Source organism: Rhodnius prolixus, unplaced genomic scaffold (assembly GCF_049639745.1).
Source record: "Rhodnius prolixus isolate KJV_2025 unplaced genomic scaffold, Rpr scaffold_4, whole genome shotgun sequence".
Lineage (NCBI taxonomy): Eukaryota > Metazoa > Arthropoda > Insecta > Hemiptera > Reduviidae > Rhodnius > Rhodnius prolixus.
In genome coordinates, this window is record NW_027411614.1 from 16,605,998 (window position 1) to 16,632,481 (window position 26,484).

The window sequence follows — 26,484 nt, forward strand, 5'->3', positions numbered from 1 at the left end:
TCCTGAGGTATTTGTAAATTTATGCTTTCATTTGAAAGTAAAATAATTTCATTTCATGGTAAAAAAAAAAATCCTTTTACAGCTTAATGTTACAAAAAAAGTTGCGTGAACACACCCTACCCGTTCTCTTCTACTCTCAACATTCTCAAATTATAGCAAAATTATTTCATATATGTAAATTGTAAAACTTATTTAAGTTCGTACATTCGCACAAAATACTGAAATGATACATTAGAGGGATGCTTACATTCAAACTTGTTTGGAACCTGATCTTGGATATGTTCTACAACATAATTGGTAAAATATTTAAAAATAATAAAAATAACAATTAGTTTGAGTAACACAAATTTAATTGGTTTTTTTCACTTATTTCATTTTCTAATTCATTAAACATTTTTCCATTACTTTCCATTTTACCATAAACGTTTGATTATTGGAGATAACTGAAAGTATCCTCTTTCTAGTGGTCTCTACAACTTAGTGTGTGAGTAGATTAATATAAGGAACTACGTTCAGAATAGGGTGCCGAAACAGTTAAGGTTATTTCACCTTAAGGTTTTGTACGGTATGTTGGGGCTACTGATTCTGAGGTGATTCAAATACAGGACTGAATTTCAATTGTGGATTTGGCTTCTGTTACTGATTATTATTATTATTTTAGTAGCTGTGTACACACATAAGGGCTTGAAGAACGTAGTGTTTATGCTCTCTCCAAGGCCCATTTTACTACTTGTAGCCTCTTCATGCACTACAGAAACTTCGGTGGTGCATTGAAAAAAGGCTAATAGGCTAATGTGCTCAGATTATCAAATTTTAATAATAAGTTGACGCGCTTATAAATGTCTTTACACCTCACTATCTTAACCAATACTTCAGGTCTTAGATAAAGTTGTCTGTTATGAGAGAATACTGTATGGAAGTCGGTAGTGCACTGAGAAAGACAGGAGGCAAATGACCTCAAATGCATTCGCGACTTTAATATAGTAACATTTAAAATAATATGTAATAATGGTTATTTATTACTGAAGTGAATGAATGAATTGACAAAAAAAATAAAGAAAACTAAAAAGAAAAAAGACATCAAAAATAACAAATAGAAGCCATTTTTAAACATGGCCATCATAGTGCTCGCAACGAGATAAATTACCTGTAACTTGCACTTTTTAAGCCTCACATTAATATTTAACTCGTAATTATGTAATCTTTTTATAATTAATTGGATTAAATTTTATACAAGGGTGAATCTAATAATTCACCAAAAGTTTCTACGACTGCTTAATGAACATTCTCATTACGGATTTTTTGTTTTTCAAATCTTCTTTTTTCTATAAATAAATTATATTCTTTGCCTGGGGTGAATTTTTAACCGATATTAATATTCTCTCGTTTCATGTATTTGTATAAATACCAACAGAACGTCTCCTTATACAGGCTTCTGGCATTTTACTTCTTTTTTTTTAGCAGAAATAAGTTCTCTTTCCTTGTACTTCTTACATCAATATTTTTTTATTTTTTCTTTTTATACATGAACTCTTGTCTCTAAATTAGAGATATCATCTTTTATCATATAAGTCTGGTAGATTATTTTTGAATTAAGGTTTGTAGGTGTTTATAAAAGTAAATAAAATGAGAGACTATTTATTTTAGCGAAAGATCTTCCCCTTGTAATGGACAACATAACTAGCTCAAAAACTATTCTTTAGAATCGTGGAAGCTGAACTCATATATTTTAGATTTTTAAAATTAAGAAAATAAGTAGCACTTCACATTGTGGTTAAACTTTGAAGAACGTATTAGTTAGACATGTGAGACACTTGTAAACAGATTTATCAAAAGAATATTGTGATTAACAAATGTATGAAATGAATTCGGGGGATGTGTAACTTGACTGGAGCTGATAAGCGCTCAGGTTAAACATAATTTTCGAACCTGAAGTTAAAAAATTCTATTTTCAGAACTTAATATGTAGTTTCTAAACCATGTAGTAAAATTCAACGTGAGAATGTTTATTTGTAATTTTCTATGAATGATTTGAAACAACCTTTACGATGATTTTACTAGTAATCAACTAGAAAAAAAAAAATTGTGATTTAAATATTTTTGCTTTATTTATTAATTTAGTAGGATGAATTATTGTCTGACTTTTTTAGTGGAAAAATTGTAGATTCTGTGTATGCTTTTTATGCCCTCTAACAACAGAAAAATGAGCACAAAATAAAAATGAAAAATCAATAAGTAACTGAAGAAAAGAAAAATATCTTATTTTATGATTGATTCAGACAATAATTTTAATTACTGCTCTACGAGGCAAATTAATGTTGCGTAGATTATTATCTAGTGAATGTTTTTAGGACATAAGATTAATATTCACTCATAAACCATTCATTTATTACTCTCTTCGTTTTGACTACTAAATATAAGCTCGGAGCTGAAATAATTTGCACACCCTGTTTTAGAGAAAAGCTTGTATTCAAACTGACTGTCAAAAATTAAATTTCTGTAAAATATTTGTAGGCTAGAGCAGTTAGTAATCAAGGTTAACCGTCTAATGGTACACCACATTTAAGCTCCTTCGATAGTTTTCTTTTTAAAATAGATATTGTTTACTAAAACGCACCTAGATCTAAATCTAAAACGTTTTTAGAACAATAATCAAGAAAACAAATTTCACATTCGCAGAATGTTCTTTAAAAAAAAATAAAATAAAATAAAAATATATAAGCAAAATTTTAAATATTATTGCAGACAATAGCTATTTTCTTCCAAGTATACTCAGCAAAGAATGTGTAAATAATAGAATACAATGTGAAGTTTGCCAACTCAAACAAGTTACCTTCTTGGCTGAGCCAATGTCCGAATAAAAAAAAAGCAAGCTTGGTTAAATTTAATGATACTCTACAGTCTGACTACAAATAAATATATGTACTGTGGCCAAATGTGGCGTGGCGAAAAAACTCCTATAGCTCTTTCTTTATAAGATTAATGTAATGTTTTGAGGAAGTAAGCTAATAATAGTGTCATGACGATGATCGCTTAATAATTCGAATAACTTATTGAACACATTATCTGACGGGGTTGCGTTGGAGGCATTGTGATGTTCAGACTTTTGAATGAGAACCATACATAGAAATACTTAACGGGAGGTCCAGAACACATGTCAGGGAACGTAGACTTATACCCATCTTTAATGTAGTGATACATTCAATGGATTGTTACAAAGCCATAACTGAACACAATCGTTATGTAGTCAGCAACTGAACAAAATGTTACGAGTTTAATTTAGTTTTACGAGGGTCGTTTGAAAAGTCCGTGCAAAAATAAAAACTACTTAATTTTTTGGGGTAAACCTTTTTTATTTTTCAACAGAGTCTCCTTTTAGGCTTATACACTTCGTCCAACGCTGCTCTAGTTTGTTGATCCCTTCCGAATAATAGGATTTGTCCAAGTCTGAAAAATAGCCATTCGTTTCTGCAATCACTTCCTCGTTTGAATAAAATCTTTTTCCCGCCAGCCATTTCTTCATATTGGGGTACAAATAGTAGTCCGAGGGAGCCAAGTCTGGAGAATAGGGGGGACGTGAAACGAGTTGGAACCCTATTTCCATTAATTTTGCGACCACAACTGCTGTAGTGTGAGCTGGTGCGTTGTTGTGATGGAAAAGGACTTTTTTGTGGGCCAATCGTGGGCGTTTTTCTTGCAGCTCGGTTTTCAAACGGTCCAATAACGATGAATAATATGCACCTGTAATAGTTTTACCCTTTTCCAGATAGTCGATGAGGATTATTCCTTGCGAATCCCAAAAGACAGTCGCCATAATCTTTCCGGCCGAAGGAACGGTCTTCGCCTTTTTTGGCGCAGATTCCCCCTTGGTAACCCATTGTTTAGATTGTTCTTTGCTCTCAGGAGTGTAGTGATGTGTCCATGTTTCATCCACAGTGACGAAACGACGCTTAAAGTCCTGCGGATTCTTCTGGAACAGCTGCAAACCGTCCTTGCAACACTTCACACGATTTCGTTTTTGGTCAAGCGTGAGCAATCGCGGCACCCATCTTGTGGATAGCTTTGTCATGTCCAAATGTTGATGCAAAATATTATGTACCCGTTCATTCGAGATGCCCACAGCACTAGCAATCTCACGCACCTTCACTCTTCTGTCATCCATCACCATATCATGGTTTTTATCAATGATTTCTGGAGTAGTAACCTCAACAGGGCGTCCAGAACGTTCAGCGTCTCTTGTGCCCATATGGCCACTCCGAAAATTTTGAAACCACTTATAAACTGTTCTAATCGAAGGTGCAGAGTCACCATAATGTTTATCAAGCTTCTCTTTAGTCTCCTGAGGCGTTTTGCCTTTCATAAAGTAGTGTTTAATCAACACACGAAATTCTTTTTCGTCCATTTTTTGAAAATCACTCGACTTCCTCGATTCAAACGAATGCCAAACACAAAGAAATAGACCGATCTGGCTGAAACTTGGTGGGTGTTCTTCCAAGAGATGCTACTAACTAAACATAACCTCGATACGCGCCAGTAGTGCTATCTCTCTGACTTTGCACGAACTTTTCAAACGACCCTCGTAAAAGATTTTTGGTTTTGTTTTACAGAAGTGGCTTTTGTTTTCTACATTTTACTACTAACTGCTCAGTCATAGTTTTTTTTATTTCAAAACATTTTTCATTCCACGTTCTGAATGTTGGCTTCGATAAGGTAGAAGAGTTCGGAAAGCGAAGAAGACCAAAGGGCTCAATCACACACAAAATATTTATAAAAATTAACCATCCATTGAGTAAAAAATAAATAAATAAAAAGTCCACTGTTGCACTAATTCGACTCGCTTTTAGTGCACATGTTTTACTGAAAACTGCACCTTACAGAGAACTACCTACTCCCTTTCTAAAATAATCCCTTATTTAATAGAATTTTCTGGGAAAATGAAGGTTAGAAACTACATATACAGTGGAGCCTCCTATAAAGGGCACTCTCACTAGCCACCACCTCCATTTACGGACAGTTTTTGTATTTTCCCGTTTTACCACGATGCACTTTCTGTATAAAAGAACCTCCGTCTAACGGACACTCTAAATAGCGACCGCGGACAATGATTTTTGGGGAACGGATTAAATGTTTCACCTCCCACCAACGACCACCTTATTCTTAAAAGTTCGTTTGACGCGGTGATCAAAAGAATTATCCCCTCTCAAGTTTTTGTATTTTTTTTTCTGGTTTTTCCTAAAGTTTTCTATATAAGCTCCATACATCTTGTACCATTTTAATCATTTTTCAATATTACTTTGGACGAACAATATTATTTTTTCCTATATGTCTCTCAAACGAAAATGGTTAACTCTAAAAGAGAAAATAAATGTGTTGGAAGATTTTTGCAAAAACCAAATCGAGCCATCGTCAACTTGCCGAAAGTTTTGTTCTATTTTTTCTAATAATAGATGATGGTATGATGATAATTTTACCATAAATTATTTTTGTTATGAATAAATGTGATGATTATTATAAAAATTATTAAATAAGTCAATAATATGTAGTTTTTTGATAATTTTTTTGGATAATTAAGAAAAATTTGATGCATATCATGTAGCTAAATAATTATGCAATTATATAAGTTTTTGAATCTATTAATAATAAACAATTTTTAAATAGATGTTTGGAAAAAAAACCCATATTATTTCATTATGAAACTTGTCTACCTCCTTCTAACGACCACCTCCAAACAGCGGCCACTTTGCTTTCCCCCGCCAGTGTCCGTTATTGAGAGGTTCGACTGTATAATCATACGATTGGTATGCCTACAAAAAAAAAAATCGTGCCGTTTGCAAATTCTTATAAAAACTAAAAAAATGATTTCAGTAAAAAGTAGTACATACTTGCAATTCACTGATTTTAATCAAAAACCTAATGCAGAATCTTATGGTAGTCCTAAGAGACTACCTGTTCTTGCCAAACTATAACTTTTAGCAAATAAAACTATCTACCACTTTTGACAATAAAGTTGGTTGCTCAGCACTGGATAGTACCATTGATTTTAACCCTATTACGCTCGCTAGATCTTTTTTTTTTTAATTTTTGATCAGTTTCAGATTTTCGTCTACCAACAGATGTTGTTTCATCAGTTTGGGAGAATTTGACTTCCACTTAAGATTCTGTCACAAACATAGTGTAAAAAGTTCTATCTAAGGACAACGTATTTTATTTAAAGTAAAATATGTATCCTTACTTTTATTATATAGCGACATTCATATATTTAATAAACACTAATTTCGAAGTATGAAAAACCCTTAGCCGTAATGAGTAATTGAGAGGCCTCAAAAGTGTCATGTACCAGTATTTAACAAGAGTATTGCAAGTTCTTATCCCTGGATTCACTCAGAATTAGTTCACACTAAATCCAGCAGATTATGCCACTGCCTTTATCTTTATAGGCGCTTGGATGGCAGCCAATTCTTGTCTGAGGGACCAATCCCAGGTTCTGTGGGCCTTGACTGTGTTACTTTAGGTTTTCATTTAATTTTGACTTTTCTTTTTTTTTTTCTGCAATGTTGTTATCAGAATAGGATGTATCTGTTAACCCAGAAACTGTTTTGCCGACAGATATTTCTGAATTGATAATCCACTAACCACAAAAGTAAGAGAGTACAAAGCATTATTTTTATTTTGTATTGTTTTGCTTTTTTACTAAGGACTTTCTGTGTCCGTAGCAAGGTGATTTTTTGGATATAAAAAGATTTCTTTCAGTTTAAAGGCAGCAATAAAGCTAAAAGTTTAGATTTTTTAAATAACCAGTTAATAAATTAATTCAAGCAATTGATAGGATTGTGACTATGTTTCAAAAGCGATGAAATGAGATATTATCTGGCAATTAGATGTTTTACCTTTTTAAAATAAGTTGCATAAGTTGTATAAACATTTCGCAAGATATTTTCAAACTATTTATGCTCAGTCAATGTTGTTCTCGATAGTACTGCGACGAGCTATTCTGTCTCAGTACAGTAATTTCTTATGTTATCAGCAAATGAAAGAATACTAATAAATAAAAGATAACAGACAATATTAAAGTGTAAATAGAAAAATTTTGAACGAATTCCAAGTGAATACAAGAAAATGGAGAAACACCCCTTAGGACAGTTGGGAACTATCTACTGCCTCTCCAACACACTCAATAATGAGGTTGGTCTAGTTGCGAATTAAAAACTATCTCTTGCCAACTACAAAATTAGTTAATACGTTTTGCACTGTTGGTTTCTATTTTATTTTATTTATATTTCCTGTAGAGGCACTAATTTTTATGTAGATCTTAGTTTTTATCATTACAATATTTGTGAATAACTTATAAAACTTAATATTTAAACTTGTCTCGTTTTGTTCACTTTTTAAATGAATAAAAACTTGACAAAATTTATTATAGAATATACATCCGGGTTATTTGACGTCATTCGCCGTCATTTGACGCAAATTAAATTTGGAACTTTGACAAAAAAAAGAAGTGTTTTAAGCCTTTGCTAAAAAATTATTAATAAAATAATGAAAGTTAGTGGCCATTTAGTATTCTTTTACTAATATATTAGAATTCACTCTAAAAAGGATGAAAAGGTTTTGAAAAACAGTTGATCTATTCTGAAGGGTACTAAAAAAGTATTGAACCTGAAATTTGAAATTTTCCAAGTCTTCGGCACATTCAGTTTCTCCAAATGTACCATTTTTGGACCAAACACGTCTGGAATATAATTTTAAAAAACTATTTTAGAATTTCTTAGTTTTACAATATTTAGCGGGGATGCTTAAAAACAAGCAAATGGCAAGAAAAGATATTTGACGATTATGTTTGTCAAAATTGGTTTTATTTTAAAACACACTCGAACTATTTCCATATTCAACGAAGGCAGAATAGAATTTTCCCTTTCACTTTAGTTGAGTAAGAGAAGTATTACGATCCTTTCAAATTTTCAAAAAATGTTCAATCAGAGGTATCCTTCTCGTTTTTTTAATAGTAAAGGTGCAGGATGTAATGCCAACCAATTACATGGAGCACTTGGAATGAAAATTATGGCCTGAAACGCAGCAGTTCGGAGGACGATGTATGACAATTTAATTCAAGGTCACCAAGGTTCTAATAAAATCGCTCTACTTTCTTCATTTCAATTGAATGCAGAATTACATTAGACACTATGGTAAATTACAATCGTTTCATTTTAGAATACCTCAAAAACATTTTACTTTCAAGGATAGAAAGCACAACTAATTCACATGTGTTGATTGCAAGAGCGAAATAGCGAAATCAAAAGACGAGAGTATTCATGGAAAGATCCAGTAAGTGGTGAGTATACGCAAACTGGGAGCTGAACAGTTGTGAGTCTTCTAGATATGTCTGAATACACAATGTGTGCCGCTTTAAGCAAAGTTCAGCATTAGCAGACCAATTAAACCAAGGATTTGCTCGACAAATATTTTTACAAAATTATAACCTATCCTAGCCAGCTACTGTTACACTGGCCTTCCCATCTTGTTACCTATAACAGAGCTCCTCAAGTATGACATACCATGTACCGTGGTCCAAAGCTAAGTGTACCTCCATGCCCAAAGCAAAATAGGTACGCAAGATGACGTAAGGAAAGTAATACCATTAATTAATAAAATAAAAGAATCAGCAGTATAATTTTCCAGTGTGTATACACCATCGTTTCTAATTAAAGTACTGAAGTACAGTGCCGTTTTGTACTTTTCTGACTAAGACATTGAAAATGATAATATGTTTAATTTTTCTTTAATTGCCAAAGAACAATTAATGATATAAAACTCATGATGAATCAAAAGCTTTATCATTTGGACAATAGTTGCTGCGACTGCTGTTGTTTATGAGGCTGAAGTGTGTAAGCTAAACGTTTGTCTTTATTAAGGTTGTGATTTTATTTTTACATCTCTTAAAGTGTGGATATGTTTTTATTAGGAAACTTTCTACTTCACCGACACTTAAAATGCATGTACATTTAGTGTGTCACTTCGGAGAAGAACTGTATTATGCCTTGGATAAGAAAGGAGCATAGCATTGGCTTACAGTATCATGCAAACCAGATCATGATGTAATAAAAAACCAACAAATAAATACAAGCTGTGCAATGTGAATGATGTGATACAATGATAAATACACCCGTAACAAGTGAATACATGGTTTTTAGATGGAAACATATACAGTGCGATATATTTTATGATATCAACCATGTATGACATCTATCTAGCAGAACATAACCTTCACACTGACATACAGGGTAACAGAGAAGGTGGAGTACCGTACTGCTGAGTTTCAACAGAAGTATATTTAAAAAAGCAAAACTAACAATAAAATATTGACTTATTTTCATTAATTTATTCGCCCATGCACATAGTAGCCTACAAATTTATACATCCTATATATTTTATATTAAATTAACAAAAGGAATCAAACGTGGCAGGAAAAAAAAAAATTCTTTTTACCTACGTTATGATAGCAGTTGAATAATTTAACAGCAAATATTGTACTCATTGCAAGGTGCGGATTCAACGAAGTACTTTGAATGTAACCAACTATTGCCCTCATATAATATTCTCCATCTGTGATTGTGTCTGCAGCATCTGCATGGCTTACTAAGTTGCTCTTGATCTGAGGCTAGGAGAATATGCTGCACCTTCTAATAATTTAAATATTCTCTTTTATTTATTTGTATTTTATTTTTTAAACTAATGTGCTACATAAGGCCTTGAGAACAACTAGGTTTATATGGAATACACAGGTAGCTAGAAATACCCAGAATATTTCAAAGAAAGGAAATCACAGACATTCCTAGACAACATATGAACTTAGTAAGCTGAATATACTACGGACTTGAACACATGACTTAAACCAAAACTATAGCAGAACGTACTACAAACAAAAAATTAACATTTTACTTATTATTTTGTATGTTACTTTTATTTATTACGGTATTTTTGCATGGTAGAAATAATCTGCTAGCTAAATAAATTGTTTTCCTTATTATTGTCTTAAATTTATTATCTTAATGATTCGATCAATAATCCTCTGTGAAATGTGTCTGTCTGTTAGATCATATAGGTTCTGAGGGAATCAAATATTGTTTCTATGGGGCTGGAGTAAGCTCCAGTCGTACTGTAAGGCAATCTGTATTAGGTCCTAAATGAGTCACTTTTTTCTTTATCTTTCCATCTGATTTCTTGAATTACGGCTATATTATAGCTCAATAGCTGCCTTCACAGAGAGCAGTTGTTAACCTCCTGGCTAACCTGGCTCCGCTTTGCCAGAGGAGGCACCTTTGAAGGCACAGTACATGCTTCACAAGTTGAGTAAAGTGCATTATTTGATAAATTAAGGAATAAGTTTGATCATTTACATGAAAGATATTGATCACTTAAATATGTGGCAGGAGGTTTCCAATTTTGTTGGTAATTAAACGCGATTCTTCCAAAATTACCAAATAATTATTAAACCTTCTTGTTTGTAACAGATGTAAAATTAATTTTTAGCCATTTTGTGTATGCTTGAGAACATCTAAAGCTCTTAACAATCAAAGAAAAATCACTGGAAAAACGACTTATTTCCCGATATTAAGAAAAATACTAGCTTTACTGCCTCGGCAATATTTTTAGTAGAAAGAGGATGAAAAAATACATAAAAATGACCTATTCTCTTCTTTCTCTCTGATAACAAGTTAAAAAATTGAAGTATGATTAATAAATACCAGATTTTAAAATGGTACCTTTAATTTTGAAGATATCGAATTGCGGTTTCCGGTTTCTTTCATAACTTTTTATACTCTTTAAAACTGTGTATATGAAAATGAGGGTCAACTGCGAACCCTCACTTTTGGTCGCGCGTCAGCCGCGTAAGCGGGTAGGAATCAAAAATAAAGTCACATATTCTGAAACTAGAGGTGACGGGCAACAAATTTTTCCTCTACCATTTTTTGATCAGATTAACCGTTCAAGCATGAAATGCAATCGAACCGTCTTAAAATGAACACCCTGTATAAACTCCGGGTCAATTGAAAAGAATGTAGAGCTTTTACGGAATCATTCTAAACGAGTCTAACTAAATTAAAATGGTAGGAAATTTTTTAAAAAAATAATATTTGCTCTTCAATCAGAAGTTCGTGAAGAACCAAATCACTGTTTACCGAACATGCCATAAGATTTTGTCTAAAAACTTTTTCTGTTGCGCCATAGAAACTATTGATTTGAGGTTCCTCACTCTAAAAAGCTAACGTTAGATAATCTCTGTTTCAGTAAAGGATAAGTTCATCCCTCTGTTTCAGCCCTCTTCTCGTAAATATTTTTTGTTATGCTCCTTTTTTATGCTGTTAATAAATGAAGCCCCATAAATAAGCAAATTTATATTCATCTAACGCTTCTATCACACATTATGAGTATTTCGCTTGGCTTATAGTTGGGGCTTTAAACTTCATAAGCAACATTAATATTATGTTATACCCGAACCAAGCGGCTATTTCAGCTTATCCCACAATTTTATAGAGATAAAATGTGTTGTGCAAAAACCATTTTTAGAGTACTTTTTTTTTTTAAAGAGATACTCGTCTTATTTAAAGATTTACTTAGGTTTGATACTTACAGCTTCCCCAAAGTGGTGAATAAATTGTTTGAAACTTTAACGCACAAATAGAACTAGAAAAATAAATAAAATAAAGTATTGCAGTTTAGGTTTGTGTTAATATTTGTGTATTTGTGATTCACCAGGCAAAAAACTAGAACCTGTACGAGAGACTATCTAAAGGTTGCATAATATTGTCGTTTATCTTCTTGGATATGCCATAAATATCTAAGAAAATGTTCAACTATGTCAGAAAAGGAACAAATAGCCCTTAAAAATGGTGACACCAAATCTAGTGAACAGCAAGATTGCTAGTTCAGTCCACTAATGTCGCGGTAAGAAAGTTAAAAGATATGTATCGTTTCCTGTGCCGTCTAGGCAATGTCCCAACTAAATCCTAGTTTAGGCCACGAGATATAATGATGGGAATATCAAAGAGAAGAGTGTATAGACAAGAATGTTAAAAAATATATATCTGGGCGGAAAATCAGTATTCATACCTTGGAATGGAACACAAAATGACCCGAATATATGTATATTTAGTCGTTCTAAACATAATTATTATTATTAATAGGTTTTAGCTTTTGTGTGATCTTCTTCATTCAATTATTTATCTTTTATATTAAATTTATTTATTATTGGTTTTTTGGAAAGTCACCGTTAAAAGAAGTGGAGATTGAACAGCATAAAAAAATATCACAAATATCAAATTTGAAAAATTAAACGAATACACGTAATTTCAAAGAATATTCTCAGATAAACAGCATGCTGTATTATATATTACGGTGCAAAGAAACAGTTCTTTATTTTTCCTCAATTTATGTAATAAATTTTTTTCATGAATCAAAGAATCTGAGTGAAGCTGCTACATTGCTAAATTTGCTCTCTTAAAGTGACATCCAAGGGAACCTTAATCCCGTCTAACTTCATGCTTTACAGAATTACCAAATGAAGCTTCCAAAGATATGATAGTTATAAATCCACGATGTGCTTACAAAGTATAATAAAAATTGTTTTTTTTTTTAAGAAAAGGGCTTTAAAGAAACTGAAAAAGCGATTCAATGAACGGTTTAGTTTTGTGACAATTTAACACAGTTTTTTGCGTTTATAAGAACCATTGATTTTTTGACATTTTGTGACTTATGTGAATCAAATTTAGTAAAATTTAGGGTTGATCTTTACAATAGCCCACGGAGGTGTGGCCTATTTATTTTAAGCGCATGCGCAGTACAGCACACTTACCGTTGACTTTTTAAACTACTTCCCGCCAATGTTCAATATATTCTTTTTAAATTTCTCAACTTCCCGCTAATGTGCTATATATAATTTTTTTGAATTTCTTGCCTATTTATTTTTAGTGAGCATGCGCTGTACACTCACACTTAGTAACTGCTTCCTTTCCAACGTATTATCAGTTCCCGCCAGTGTCCAGTGTGTAACTTTAGGTGCGTTTTTTTTTAAAGTTCATAAAACATGAACGTTTAAAATCTACAGTTTTTCTTTTATTTAAAGCATGAATGTAGTCTGAGTGAAGATGGAGAGATGAAAGTTTCAAAATTTTGAATGAGTGTTGGTTTCATTAGTAATAGATATGTAGGACTGAAGTGTGTTAAGTATGAAAAGGAGTCATTCTTCCATGGGCGATCAAATGAGAGCATTATTTAAGGGAGTAAATAAATTGTACTAACAGAAGGATAGGGATTGCATTGAATAAGGTAGGCTTCTTTTCTTTTGTTTTTCATGTGTCTGAATTACAAATTAGAGTTGTGTGTGGATTAGTTGGGTAGTGAGGGGTGTGTGGGGGGCGAAGCCCCCCATAAAAATAAAAAATAGATCAGGGGCGTGGGGACAAAGCCCCCACAAAAAGGGGGGTAATAAAATTTTCAATCTTGAATTAATAATTCGAAGTGATTCTGAATCGCGTTACCATATAACCCGCCAGATTTAAATGTAAATATAAAATGAAATATTTTTATATTTACATTTGAATTTGGCGGGTTATATGTTAACAGCGAATCAGAATCACTTCGATATTAGGCCACACCTCCGTGGGCTATTGTAAAGATTTACCAAATTTAGTTAATTATATGTTTGGTATTGGGAGTTACGTAAATTATTAACATCTCATTTTCATTATTATTTCATAATTCAGTACAATATTATGTTATTCAATTTAATGAAGTCATAAATTGCTTATAACTCTAAATGTACGAGTATGCGCTGCATGTTAAAAAATAACAAAAATAAAATAAAACATAGATAAATGAATAAAAAACTTATATATACAGACACACATCTATATAATATGAACCAATTTGTAAAAACTACTTACTGCTACTACTGACTATAAAGACCTAAAATCAAAATCTCAATCTCAAAATTGAAAAACGATCATACGGTGGACACTGGGCTGGTCGCAGACATTTTGTTGACAAATTCTTTCGCAGTTTTAATAAAGAGTGAACGCAGTTAAGCACTAAATTAATAAAGAGCTATTCTAACAATGTTTATTGCTATCTAATTGTGAAAAATATTGCAACATATTACTGGCGGCAGAAAGAGGTACTTTATCCATGTGTAGGTTATAAAAGGGTTATATGGTTTTATCGAATTCCAGCAAACATATAGAAAGGTCTGTTAGTTGGAAAACGACGCATGTTTTGATACTCCAGAAGTTCATAGTTACATGAACTCTCTCGCATTCCATTGTTTACATCTGGCTGTGGAGGTTCTGTGTTCTACCGCCCATCTACATTCACACAAACTACGCCGTTGAACCAGTATGCTTTATTACCAAACTGCCGACTTCATTCCATACATTTCGCATCAATAATGGGGTTCGCTGTTTTTTATTATCATTACTCTGTCTTTGTGTTATAGTTTCCCCTTAATTGTAACTGGTGGAAGTGCGGTACAATTTTAGAATTAGATTAATCCCCCCCTCCAAAAAAAAAACAGATTACGAAACAAAAAAAAGTACTTTATTTTGAACAGCCTGTAGTCTTTATTCTTGAAGTAATTTACAACCATTACAATTGAGAGAAACTGACATAATTTGGTAGCATGGGTAACAGTAATTGACTCGTTCGTTGTAAGTAGTAATTTGTACTTGCAAAGTTTAAGGTGCTACCCTCGATGAAATTTCTCGACTAGTCACTCATGTCATAAGATTAAGATTAAGATGATAGATGGGACGGGACCTATACCCCAAGGCACCGCAGCCACAGAAGACTTATTGTGCCAGTCCCTTCTTAGTTCTAGTAGGCGAACCCTCCCCTCCTAAAGAGGTCAAGGACTTTCCCTACTAGTTGTTTTTGCGCTACTATCTCCTTCGGCCTCAACGTTCCAAAGGTTTCATAGCGCAAACTTTCGATTGCAACGCAATCGAACAACAGGTGAGAGGCCGTTTCCTCCTCTTCCTGACATAATCTGCACAACGGCTCCGAGCTGATAAGCCCCACCTTGCGCAGATGCTTCTTGAACCTACCGTGCCCCGTGAATAGGCCTGTAATCAGAGTAATCTGATTTCTGCCCAAACACAGGGTCTCTTTGGATCTTTGCTTACACAGCCAAGGCATCAAGGTCTTGCTGTGTTTAACCCCAGGACACATCACCCAGTTCTTTTCGTGCTCCCTCCAGATCCAATCTCTGAGAGCCGCGCGAACCGAACCCCTGGTGATCCCCAGGACAGGCTCTGGACCGATGAAAGGAGTGTTAGCCCCATTCCTGGCCAGATAATCAGCTTTTTCATTCCCTTCAATACCCACATGACCCGGCACCCATTCCAACCGAACTTTGTTGTGCCGCGCCAGTAGTTCTAGGGCCTTCCTGCATTCCCAGACCACTCATGTCATAACTTTAATACAATTAATTTCAAAAAACAATTTGGGATAACTCAGGAGTGATAAGTTTGAACTTTAGTCGAATAAAATGTTATAGAATAAATCAAAGAGGTTGTTTAGAAAATAATTAAAAAATATATGGGGAAAAAATTAATACTAATTTAGAACTTATAGTCGACTAAAAAGTAAAGATTATAAAATACATAAAAAGTGTATAGAAATCCATTCCAAAATAATATTACATTTGGGGAAGCTAAAAAAAAAAAGTTATATTGAACTTTAAGTCAATTAAAAAATAATATATTAAAAAGTTTATAACTCGATTTAAAAAAAAAACACTTGAGGAACCAAAATGCTAATTTTGAACTTGAAAAGAAAAGATTAAATCATACATTAAAAAATATTACATATTAATTCCAAAAAAAACAGTTTTGTGGACTTTAATGTTGATAAGACTGTTGAGACTGTTCAACAGTTATGATTATATAGCTCTACATTAAACTTCACAAACTTTTTTTTATAATACCCTGAAGAAGGTAGTAAAAATTACCGAAACGTTGGTATAAAGCAAAAAAGTTGTTTTTATTGATGACCGCACCTCGATATTCCCCAAAAATCTATCTATCTATCAACAACAGTCGAAAAAAACCAAAACTATCATTGTAATCTTTAATGTTCTCATTTTTAATCGACTAGAAGTCCAAAATTAACATTTTTGGTTTACCCAATTTGTTTTTTTTTATTTGATTTCTAAACTTTGTTGATGTATTAAAGACAGAATTATCAAGTCGAGAAATCTTATCAAACGTATAATCTTGAACTTTACAAGAAAAAGAAACTAATAACAAGTCAATTACTTCAATTACTCTAACCAAGTTACTAAATTATATCATTTTCTTTCATGTGTATTGGTTGTAAGAATTCAGAAAGTATATTGTTAGAAAACTGCATTTTTATTATTTAATAAAATACGTAACCCATTGTATGAATTTGTGGTTTTCTCGTTTACCAAGAGACGGTCAGTGAATTGTTTTTTGTGATGTTTTTAGGTCAGTCGTTTCCAGCTGTTATCCAAATTTGACAGCGGTATGTCAGAATAGGTTTTGGTAGTGTTTTGTACATTATGGTTAGTATTTAATGTTAATAAGTGGCTATAACTGTCTTAGTTGTTCAATTAGTTATGATTGTTGCACTTTTGTGTTGATGGGTTGACGTCCAGTTCCGTCGAGATTTCTTGGTAGTTTATAGGGAACTTGGGATCTTCATTTCGTAATCTTCTCAGAGGGAACATTTTTGCTTAAGTTTTCAATAGATTTAAATTCAATTTCCATATTTTTGTTTTTTGTTATTGAAGCAGTTCTTTAAAAGATTAATTGATGTCTGTAAGTCGGTTTTGTTAATATCTGTGTGGTCGTCTTTTGTTAATGACATTGTGTCGTAAGTAGCTAACATCGTTATAATAGGATTAGGTATGTCCATTGATAGAAATTGAAGAGTTTAGGACTTATTGCTTTTTGCGGCAGGCTCGCGAGAATTGTCGAGTACTGTAATGTCATTGAATCTTACCCAAAAAGTTAGGTCTTCTAAAAACGATCGTATGATGTAAATAATGTAATTAAGAGCGTAAGTCTACCTAATTTTGTAAATCAGTCCAGCGTGTCAAAGTAGTCCAATACATCAGCTAAATCAAGTAATATAGTTGTTGTGTACTTTCCGTTTTCTACTTTATGCACGATATGTTCAGTTACTCTCTTAACTTGATGTTATTGATAAATGCTTTGGCATGATCCCAAAATGATGAGATGGTATTTTGTGTGAGTCAGTCAAGTTATGTATTAGTTGATAGCAGATAAATTTGCCCAACTGTAATTTAATGTTTTAGAATTGTAAAATGGAAGTTGTGAGAACGAAAGCAGGTAAAAGTGAATCATACCTTGTTCATTTGTATTGGAAAATAATTGTTAAATTAAATATTAATAATGAATTTGTGATTCTGATCGTTTAACAAATAAAGCGTAAATAAATAATCTTAAAAATAACACTTTTAATAATAGAGAACATGCTACCCGCTGGGTATATTCATGCTTTTCTTGTGGGTTTGCCCAGATATGTCGGTGTGTTTGGTTCGAATGACTTTAAAGTGTGTATGAGAGTTAAAGGTTATTTGATCTTTCATTATGTTTCAGTGATTGGATTTCTGTTTGTATATTTCTAAGATATCCGTAAGTTTTCCTCTTTTTCCTGAAAGTAACAGAGTCATTGTGTAGTTGACACTGTCCAGTTGATGATTGTGTTTGATAAGGAGATTTGCATAAGTTGTTTGTACGAGCAAATGTGTTCTTTGTATCTGTCTTGGATCTTTCTCCCGCTCTGGTCAGTACAGGAACTGCCATAGTCTGGAAAAACTAGTTTGTAAATACCGCTGTTGTCTTTAGGTTTGTCAGTTTCGATTTGTGCACTGTTTCCCAGTGTTTGTTGTTGGTCCTAGGCGCAGTTTTAAGAACCTAGTTTCTTAGAAAGATTACATAGTTTGTAGGTCTCGTTTTCGATGTAAGTAAAAGTGGCGAATATGTTGGGTGAGTTTTGGTTAGGGCAGTGTTTGTTTGAACTTGGTAATTTATTAATAATGTTGGTGGTATAACTATTATTGGTGGTGATTGTGCGAATGTTGAGTTATCAATATAGTTAGTCAGTACGAGAGGTTTTATTTTCAATCTGTCAGATATCTTGAGAGCGACTAGTTTATGGTCAAAAAAATAGTATGAACTATTGTATATAAATGTATCAGTGAATAGCGGACTTTAAAAACTATTACATCCCGTATGAGGTAGCACTTATATGTTTAAAGCGGAGAAAAATCTAAAACTTGTTTCCAGAAAACATCCGATCTTAAAAATACAACAAAACAGACTCAACTTATGCAAACTTCTTTAACAAACACAGTCACCAACCGGACTGTATCAACAACACAATGACGCTGTTACAGGAAGGAAGGGAAGACCTATGGGCGTCTTAGATAGATACAAACAGTGAATATACAATGGCTGAAATTGGCAATATCCTTTCTTCCTTCTCGAATAATTATTTATATTTCTTATAATTGTATTAGAACTTACATGTTTTTTACTACAGTGGAATCGAGAGCACAAATCACACACAGTTAATGACAAGTAAATAACTACTTGTAATAATAATTCACTTCTAAATCATAACTTAATACATATATTCCTGTATAGTCCTTTAATTGAGTACTTTTAAAGAAGTTATATAAGCAAATAATTAGTAAAGTACTTTAGCAATAAAACTGGCTACCTAAAAGTTTGCATACCTTATCTATGTCATTTTTGACACCCCAATTTGACAATTTTTTCACTTTTTCTATAAAAGATAAAATTCCTAAATTTTCTTTAAAATATTAGGCAAATTCTCGTTTATAAGTAATTTAGTTATTTAGAAAAACTTTGCCCAAAAATGGGCAAAAAACGGCATTTTCAAAAAGTTGTTCTCGTTCTACTTCTTGTTAACTATTTTTGTAAACAACGCAACGCCTAAACGCGTGAACAGATTTTCATGATTCAGATGTCATTCGATTCGGAATTTTATGTAGATTGCCTTTTGGGAAATATTGAGGCTATACATTCTATGGGTGAGGAGTTAGCCTCATATATGTAAGGCTCCCTCCTCTTAAACATTCATTATTAATTAACTCAGTAAATTTTATCCCGATTTTGGGCTCGTATGGCTAAGGATGTTACTTCTCGGCAGTGTTCCCTCTAATTTTTTGTGACCTGTGTGCGCACTTTTTTTTAGGTGTGTGCAGTTTTTTTTCCAAAATAAACAAATTTTGTGCGGCAATTTAAAAAAGTGCAAAAAAGACAATACAATAATAGTATTAATATTCAGCCAAATTTTGTACCTACTTATACGCATTGACTCGATCGTGCAGCATACCACACATTACAACGGAACCCAATGAAAAATCTACCCTAAAATCAAGTCAACACAATAGTTCGTGAAGACAGAATTTAGCTGATTACTGTGGTTTCCCTTTTCCATTCAAATGAAAAATAAGAAAATTTAAATACTTACAATATAATAACGTTGTCCGCTTCTATTTTTTTAAATTAATACATTCGTCAAAACAAACATACAAGAACGACAATTCACAATTGCTTATAATTGAACAATTTTAGAATTAAGGATTACATTTTTTATTAATGGCATTTATTTTATAACTTCTCTCTCCAGCCTTTTGGTTTTAACCATTTTGCATAAACTTAACTTAAATTTACATTGTTTCCGTCAATTGTATATGATTTTACTCTCATTAGCATACCCATATGTTCCTGCAATCGTTTTAACCAAAAAATTTTTGTGCGCGCAAATATTTTTCATGTGCGCTATGTTTAAATTTATGTGCGCGCGCACACGCGCACAGCTTAGAGGGAACACTGCTTCTCGGGGAGGAAAAACCAAGCCCTGAGAGCTTTACCCAGGAGCCACTCTCCAGAATTAAGAGTCTGATTAAGCAGACGGGTCTGGAGGGTGAGCTCTAAAGCCGGGGAGCCACAATAGATCCAAAGGGGTCGCGGTGGCGCAGACCTTGAGGCCACCCTAATTTAATCTAATCTACCCCGATTTTGATCAAATTAGGCAGGATTATGGGGCTAGAACTTCCCTATCTAACATTAAAGTGACGTCTTGCTCTTACAACACCTACTAACGGGGAAGTATTGCAATCTTTTCAAATTATCGACGTGTGAATCGATAATTCATGAATGGTCATTTTTTCAAAAATTTTATGACTGAAATAAATTTTAATTCACTGTTGTAGTTATAGTTAGGTTTCTGCAATTAGTTTTAGATTTATAATTGTTAGCAATGCATTTTTAACAACCGATTGTCCATATTTAACTACAATTACTGCTGATTCATGAATACTATTGGCTTAATACACGGTTTGAAACATTTCTAAAATAAAATTCTGCTTATAATAATGTACCATTCTAATTTCCGTCTAAATATTACTGCAAGGTTGTTAATATAATATAGCATAAACAGGAATATGAACGGCTTGGTATTGTTTACAAAGAATAAAACATTTGGCCAAAATAGATGAGTATTTATTTTCTACCTCAAGCTCAGAGTTAGGGTGGGAGTGATAGAGTGGTAAACAGATCGGAGAATGAAAGAGATCTTTATATCTTTTTAACTTCCGCTTACACTTTGTGTTGTAATTGTGCAGATTTTCGTTTGTTATTTTTACCTGAAATATCGAGTAAATGCGAGTAAAATATTAGAAGTTTTAAAGAATCGTAGGTTAGTGTAGAAATTATGAAGCGTGGAGATTCCTAGTTATAGTCTAGCGAGTAACTACTTTTTATTTGTTACAAAAACAATTTTATCAGCAGACAATGAGCCTTCGTTCCATTACAAGACACTTAATTGGAAGTTGGATGTTAAGCCCCACCTGAAAACATAGGTGTTTACAACTTGGAATTTGTGAGGATTATTTTATGAATAGTAGTGTTCAAAAGTGAATAGTAATAGTGCAAGTTTTTAAAAACGAAATTCTTTCATTTTTAATTTTTAGAGAAACACTCATAGATTTTTCTAAAGGTATCCATCACTGGGTGAATTGCAGTTAAAGAAAACTACAAGTTCAATTTAGTTAAATGGCAGCCATAGGCAAAATGAGCGTTAGAAAGAGCTGAACAATAAGCAAAGTTTTCTTTTTTACTTTTACTATATCATCAATATTCTCAATTTGTCATTTTCTCTTGCATTCGTAACATAAAAAAAAGAAGATATTACAAAAATAAAAACTACTTAATTTTTTGGGGTAAACCTTTTTTATTTTTCAACATAGTCTCCTTTTAGGCTTATACACTTCGTCCAACGCTGCTCTAGTTTGTTGATCCCTTCCGAATAATAGGATTTGTCCAAGTCTGAAAAATAGCCATTCGTTTCTGCAATCACCTCCTCGTTTGAATAAAATCTTTTTCCCGCCAGCCATTTCTTCATATTGGAGAACAAATAGTAGTCCGAGGGAGCCAAGTCTGGAGAATAGGGGGGATGTGAAACGAGTTGGAACCCTATTTCCATTAATTTTGCGACCACAAGTGCTGAGGTGTGAGCTGGTGTGTTGTCGTGATGGAAAAGGACATTTTTGTGGGCCAATCGTGGGCGTTTTTCTTGCAGCTCGGTTTTCAAACGGTCCAATAACGATGAATAATATGCACCTGTAATAGTTTTACCCTTTTCCAGATAGTCGATGAGGATTATTCCTTGCGAATCCCAAAAGACAGTCGCCATAATCTTTCCGGCCGAAGGAACGGTCTTCGCCTTTTTTGGCGCAGATTCCCCCTTGGTAACCTATTGTTTAGATTGTTCTTTGCTCTCAGGAGTGTAGTGATGTATCCATGTTTCATCCACAGTGACGAAACGACGCTTAAAGTCCTGCGGATTCTTCTGGAACAGCTGCAAACCGTCCTTGCAACACTTCACGCGATTTCGTTTTTGGTCAAGCGTGAGCAATCGCGGCACCCATCTTGCGGATAGCTTTGCCATGTCCAAATGTTGATGCAAAATATTATGTACCCGTTCATTCGAGATGCCCACAGCACTAGCAATCTCACGCACCTTCACTCTTCTGTCATCCATCACCGTATCATGGATTTTATCAATGATTTCTGGAGTAGTAACCTCAACAGGGCGTCCAGAACGTTCAGCGTCACTTGTGCCCATATGGCCACTCCGAAAATTTTGAAACCACTTATAAACTGTTCTAATCGAAGGTGCAGAGTCACCATAATGTTTATCAAGCTTCTCTTTAGTCTCCTGAGGCGTTTTGCCTTTCATAAAGTAGTGTTTAATCAACACACGAAATTCTTTTTCGTCCATTTTTTGAAAATCACTCGACTTCATCGATTCAAACGAATGCCAAACACAAAGAAATAGACCGATCTGGCTGAAACTTGGTGTGTGTTCTTCCAAGAGATGCTACTAACTAAACATAACCTCGATACGCGCCAGTGGTGCTATCTCTCTGACTTTGCACGGACTTTTCAAACGACCCTCGTATTTAGGCAACAGATTTATCTATTATATTCATCTAACACCTGTACTAGTAATACAACTTTTGGGAGATCAATCTGTTTTGAATTTGGCATCAAAGGTGTGGAAAATTTATTGAATCAATCATAATCTTCCAGTGGAACTATAATCTCCTGCAGAATCCACAAAAGACTTTGATTACGCTAGCAATAGACTGTCAGTGGCCATATAAACTTAAATCTATATAGAAATTGGCAAATAAAATGTAATAATATTACTAGAATTACAAGAATGTTATTTTATAATTATCAGCGACTAGTTTCTGACATATTTGATGCCCTGAATATGCGCCACAAATTTGGTACCAGTCATTTTTCAGTCGCCCATAATTTGTTTTAGTATTAAGCAACAATCAAATATCATATTTTAATTGTCTAATTCCAAATCGAATGACTCCTTCGTTCATAAAAATCCGTTCGCACCTTTAGGGGCTACGTTGTTTACAAAAACAACAAGAACAATTTTTGAAAATGAAGTTTTTGCTCATTTTCAGCAATTTTTTTTCTCGAAATCTATTAGATCTGGGTTGTTGCAAGAAATTATAGTTATAAACGAGGATTTGTCTTACATTTTAAAGGGGATTTGAGAATTTTTATCTTTCATAGAAATAGAGAAAAAAAATTGTCAAAGTTGGGTGTTAGGGTTTTTGAACGTTACGCTTTTTCGTGCATTTTTTGACGATCAACCTTCATACAACTGTCCTACAGGACAGTTTTAATAAATTTAACTAATCATTAAACCTTGCAATCAATTCTAACAGTCTTTCGCCAATCTTCAGGATAGAATTTTGGTTCCAAATTTTAATGCTATTATCGTACTACGGCAAAGAGATAAATACATACTCGTATTTTTTGCAGTTTTTTACATAACTATTTTTTGTTAAGTAGGTCTAAAAATTTAAAAAGCCAGATAAACCAGTTGCAAAAAGTTGATATTTCAATTCAATAAAGTTGCATTTCGGTTTGATCAATTTTAACCCAAAAACTTCACTGTCGCTACCCCATATATCGTCTAAATGAAGTATAAAATTTGAATCCTCTGCTATATTATTATTTTTTTCACACTCATAAATTTACACCGACTAGTTTCTAAAAACTACGGTTTCGAGCTCCTCGCTCTTCAAAAAGTATTTTTTTTTTTCCAAATTGGATTCCCGCACAATATTCAAGGATTCAAATAAATGAAGTTTAAAGTTAGTATTGATGAATTTTTTTATTTTAAATCGCCTAAAAAAAAATTGAACTTAGATATATCTTATTAATTTATTCATGACAATCACTCTTTGTTTGAAGTAGAGGCCGTGAAATAAAGAAACATCCAAGAGTGGGAGGTGAAGACACAGAAAAAGAATATGTTGGCGTAAGAGAGAGAAGCGTATATTCTATTAATAGTTGGACGGTGTGAGTTGATAGCCTGGGGATGAACTCCGGCAGTCGTGCGACAGAGTTGGAATCGCCATCTCTTACAGCCTCATTTCTAGGCAACACGTTGTGTGCTTATCAATTTACGAGAGATTTATTTTCAAAGAATAATTTAAAAAAAAATAACAACTATTTTTTTATACAAAATTTCGATAGTGTTTTTGTGCTTTTTAAATTTCAAAATTAGTGCTTTTATTTTAACAAATAACTGTGTGATTATATTTAAACAAAATATGGATTGGAAAAATTCCTGACATTGGGCTTACCCAGTACCCACAGATTTGTCTTACAGCCATTTTCTTTACTCTCGGTCTGGGCGATAGATGGCTTTCAGCAGGCGAATGATAAGAAAAGATAAATATGGAAGAAAGGTAATGTTTGAAGAATGTGTTTTGTATCCATCAAAATTTCGTTTTCAAAGTTTTCTTTCCTGATATGTCATAATTTGTGTGTGTAAAAATTTTCAAAAAAAAAATAATTCAGAAATAAAAAGAAGCATATTTCTGTTTTAAAATGAATTCCCTACGCGAGATTATAATTTTGTCTATTTTTTTTTTTTTAATTTTATTTTTCAATAATTTTCATGGTTAGACAGATGATTCACTGTCGTTGTGACCAGCCAGGGCCATAAGCCATGACCCAATAATTGTGACAAGGTTCTGGCAGGCATTCAAACTGCCCTGCTGTACGCGGCAAACAGTCACGTGGCTTTATCCCCATCTAACGTTCAATATCCAATGATCTTTTTTACATATATGTAATATATATTTTGCTATCTCATTTCGTATTAAATACTTAAAAAAATTAATAGTAAAACTTTTTTTAAAAGAAACAAAAAAAGAAAATACGTAAATAAAATGAAAAGTAACGGTTCGAGCTGATAAAAGAGTCTTTATTTCCCTTCCTCTTCATTTGCCCTCACAACCAAATTCTAAATTTGTAAATTTCTTGTTTTAATTTAAAGATTATATTTAGAAATTAAATGATCAGCTACAGCTTAATTTGCGTTCAGTGTCTTAAAAAGATCACGAATATTACTGAAATAATAACAATAAAATCTTTATCACAATGAAAACAGAAGCACGCCTAACTTCAAAACAACAAAACTAAAGTCGAAAAAACATTGGCTGTGTACAATCGGACACTGAGTAATGCGTTTTAGAAAACGTAATTAATTTCTATAATAACAATAAAAATTAATAATTTACTTAATAGAAATTGCAAAAGAAACTCTCAGAAAGTATTTAGAAACTGAATACTTTTGAATAATTGTTCTATGAAACAATAGGCAGGTAGACAGTAATCTAAGGATTGAATCCAATTTTTGCAAATTAAAATTACTATTATTGGATACAGTGTGGATACAGTTTTCTTTATAAAATGAGTATTTCTGTTTAAAAAAAAGTTATAATTTAGTGAAGATGAAGAAGTTTCTAAAGCAATGTACTAAATAAGTATTGAATATCGTACCTAAAGAGCAAAGGTTTTCGTACATTGTCACTTTTTCTCTGCTTAAGTTTTTATATAAATTAAAAACAAAACATTTGCCTTATACCAAATTTAATATTTACGGTAAACAATATTTGTTTTCCACATATTTAAGAATCACTTTATTTTATTTTACTTGTTAATCTTAATTCCAAGATCATTTAGAATTGTGAATTCCATTTTAATTAAACATTTTTTAGGTCTGTATAGTTTTGAACAACGTTTTCTCTTTTCATAAATTTTCCCATTATTCCAAACTTATAATTTTCAAGTTAAGAATTAAAGGAACCCTTAAATTTTGAGGCTATTAGACACAAAAATTTTCTATACTAAAAAAAGCATTCATTCAATCGAATATAAAAACTAAATTTCAAAGTTTTAATTTGAAGTAATGGTGGTTTTTGACATTCTTTTGGTTACGAAGAATTTTATAAATTAAGTTTTCATCGGCTAGTACACGTTTTTTGAAATTTCTTTTAGTCTGTGTGGGGGGAACACTTATCTCAAAATCCATTCATTTCTGTAGTCCTTTAGAAGTACCACTTAAATGGTACGGTCCTGTCAGTTATATAATCTAACAGGGGACTAAATAAGTTGATGAAATTCGGAGTTTTAAAAACCGGAAGTAATTAAGAAGAGATTCTCCAGTATCTCTTTATAATATTTTCTGTGTTGTTTTATTGGTATATCAGGACGTTGGATTTGTTTTCGAGAAATGGCATTTCCTGTTTTCCATTGGAGTCGTCTATTTTAGAGAAGGCTTATCATCAGAATACTCTCCGGTACTTACGTGTTATTTTGTATGTATAAGTACCACACGTATTACAATCGTGCAACACATTTAATTAAGTCATAATGGAGATTAAAAAAAAAAAAGTAATGTAAAAGAAAATTACCTGAAAAACACTTCATTGATTAAACAAAATTTGCAGTGAATATAAAATAATAATTTATCAGACATTCAAAGAATGTTTTTATTTTGGTCGTAACATGATTACTTTTATAAGTA

The 26,484-nt window shown here is 32.8% G+C and overlaps 1 protein-coding gene across 5 annotated transcripts in view; it reads left to right on the forward strand.

Annotated features, from left to right (window-relative positions):
- The window catches only part of Ca-beta (Calcium channel protein beta subunit), a 602,416-nt gene that overhangs the window by 448,675 nt on the left and 127,257 nt on the right, over positions 1-26,484 (forward strand). The window contains exon 1 of one of the 5 annotated variants that reach the window (XM_074131406.1): positions 23,892-24,358. The exons of the other annotated variants lie outside the window; for them this stretch is intronic. Within the exon in view, the coding sequence (XP_073987507.1) occupies positions 24,311-24,358 (48 nt within the window). The 5' untranslated portion in view covers positions 23,892-24,310. Of the gene's footprint in view, positions 1-23,891; positions 24,359-26,484 lie in introns of those variants that run through there. 5 annotated transcript variants of the gene reach the window in all.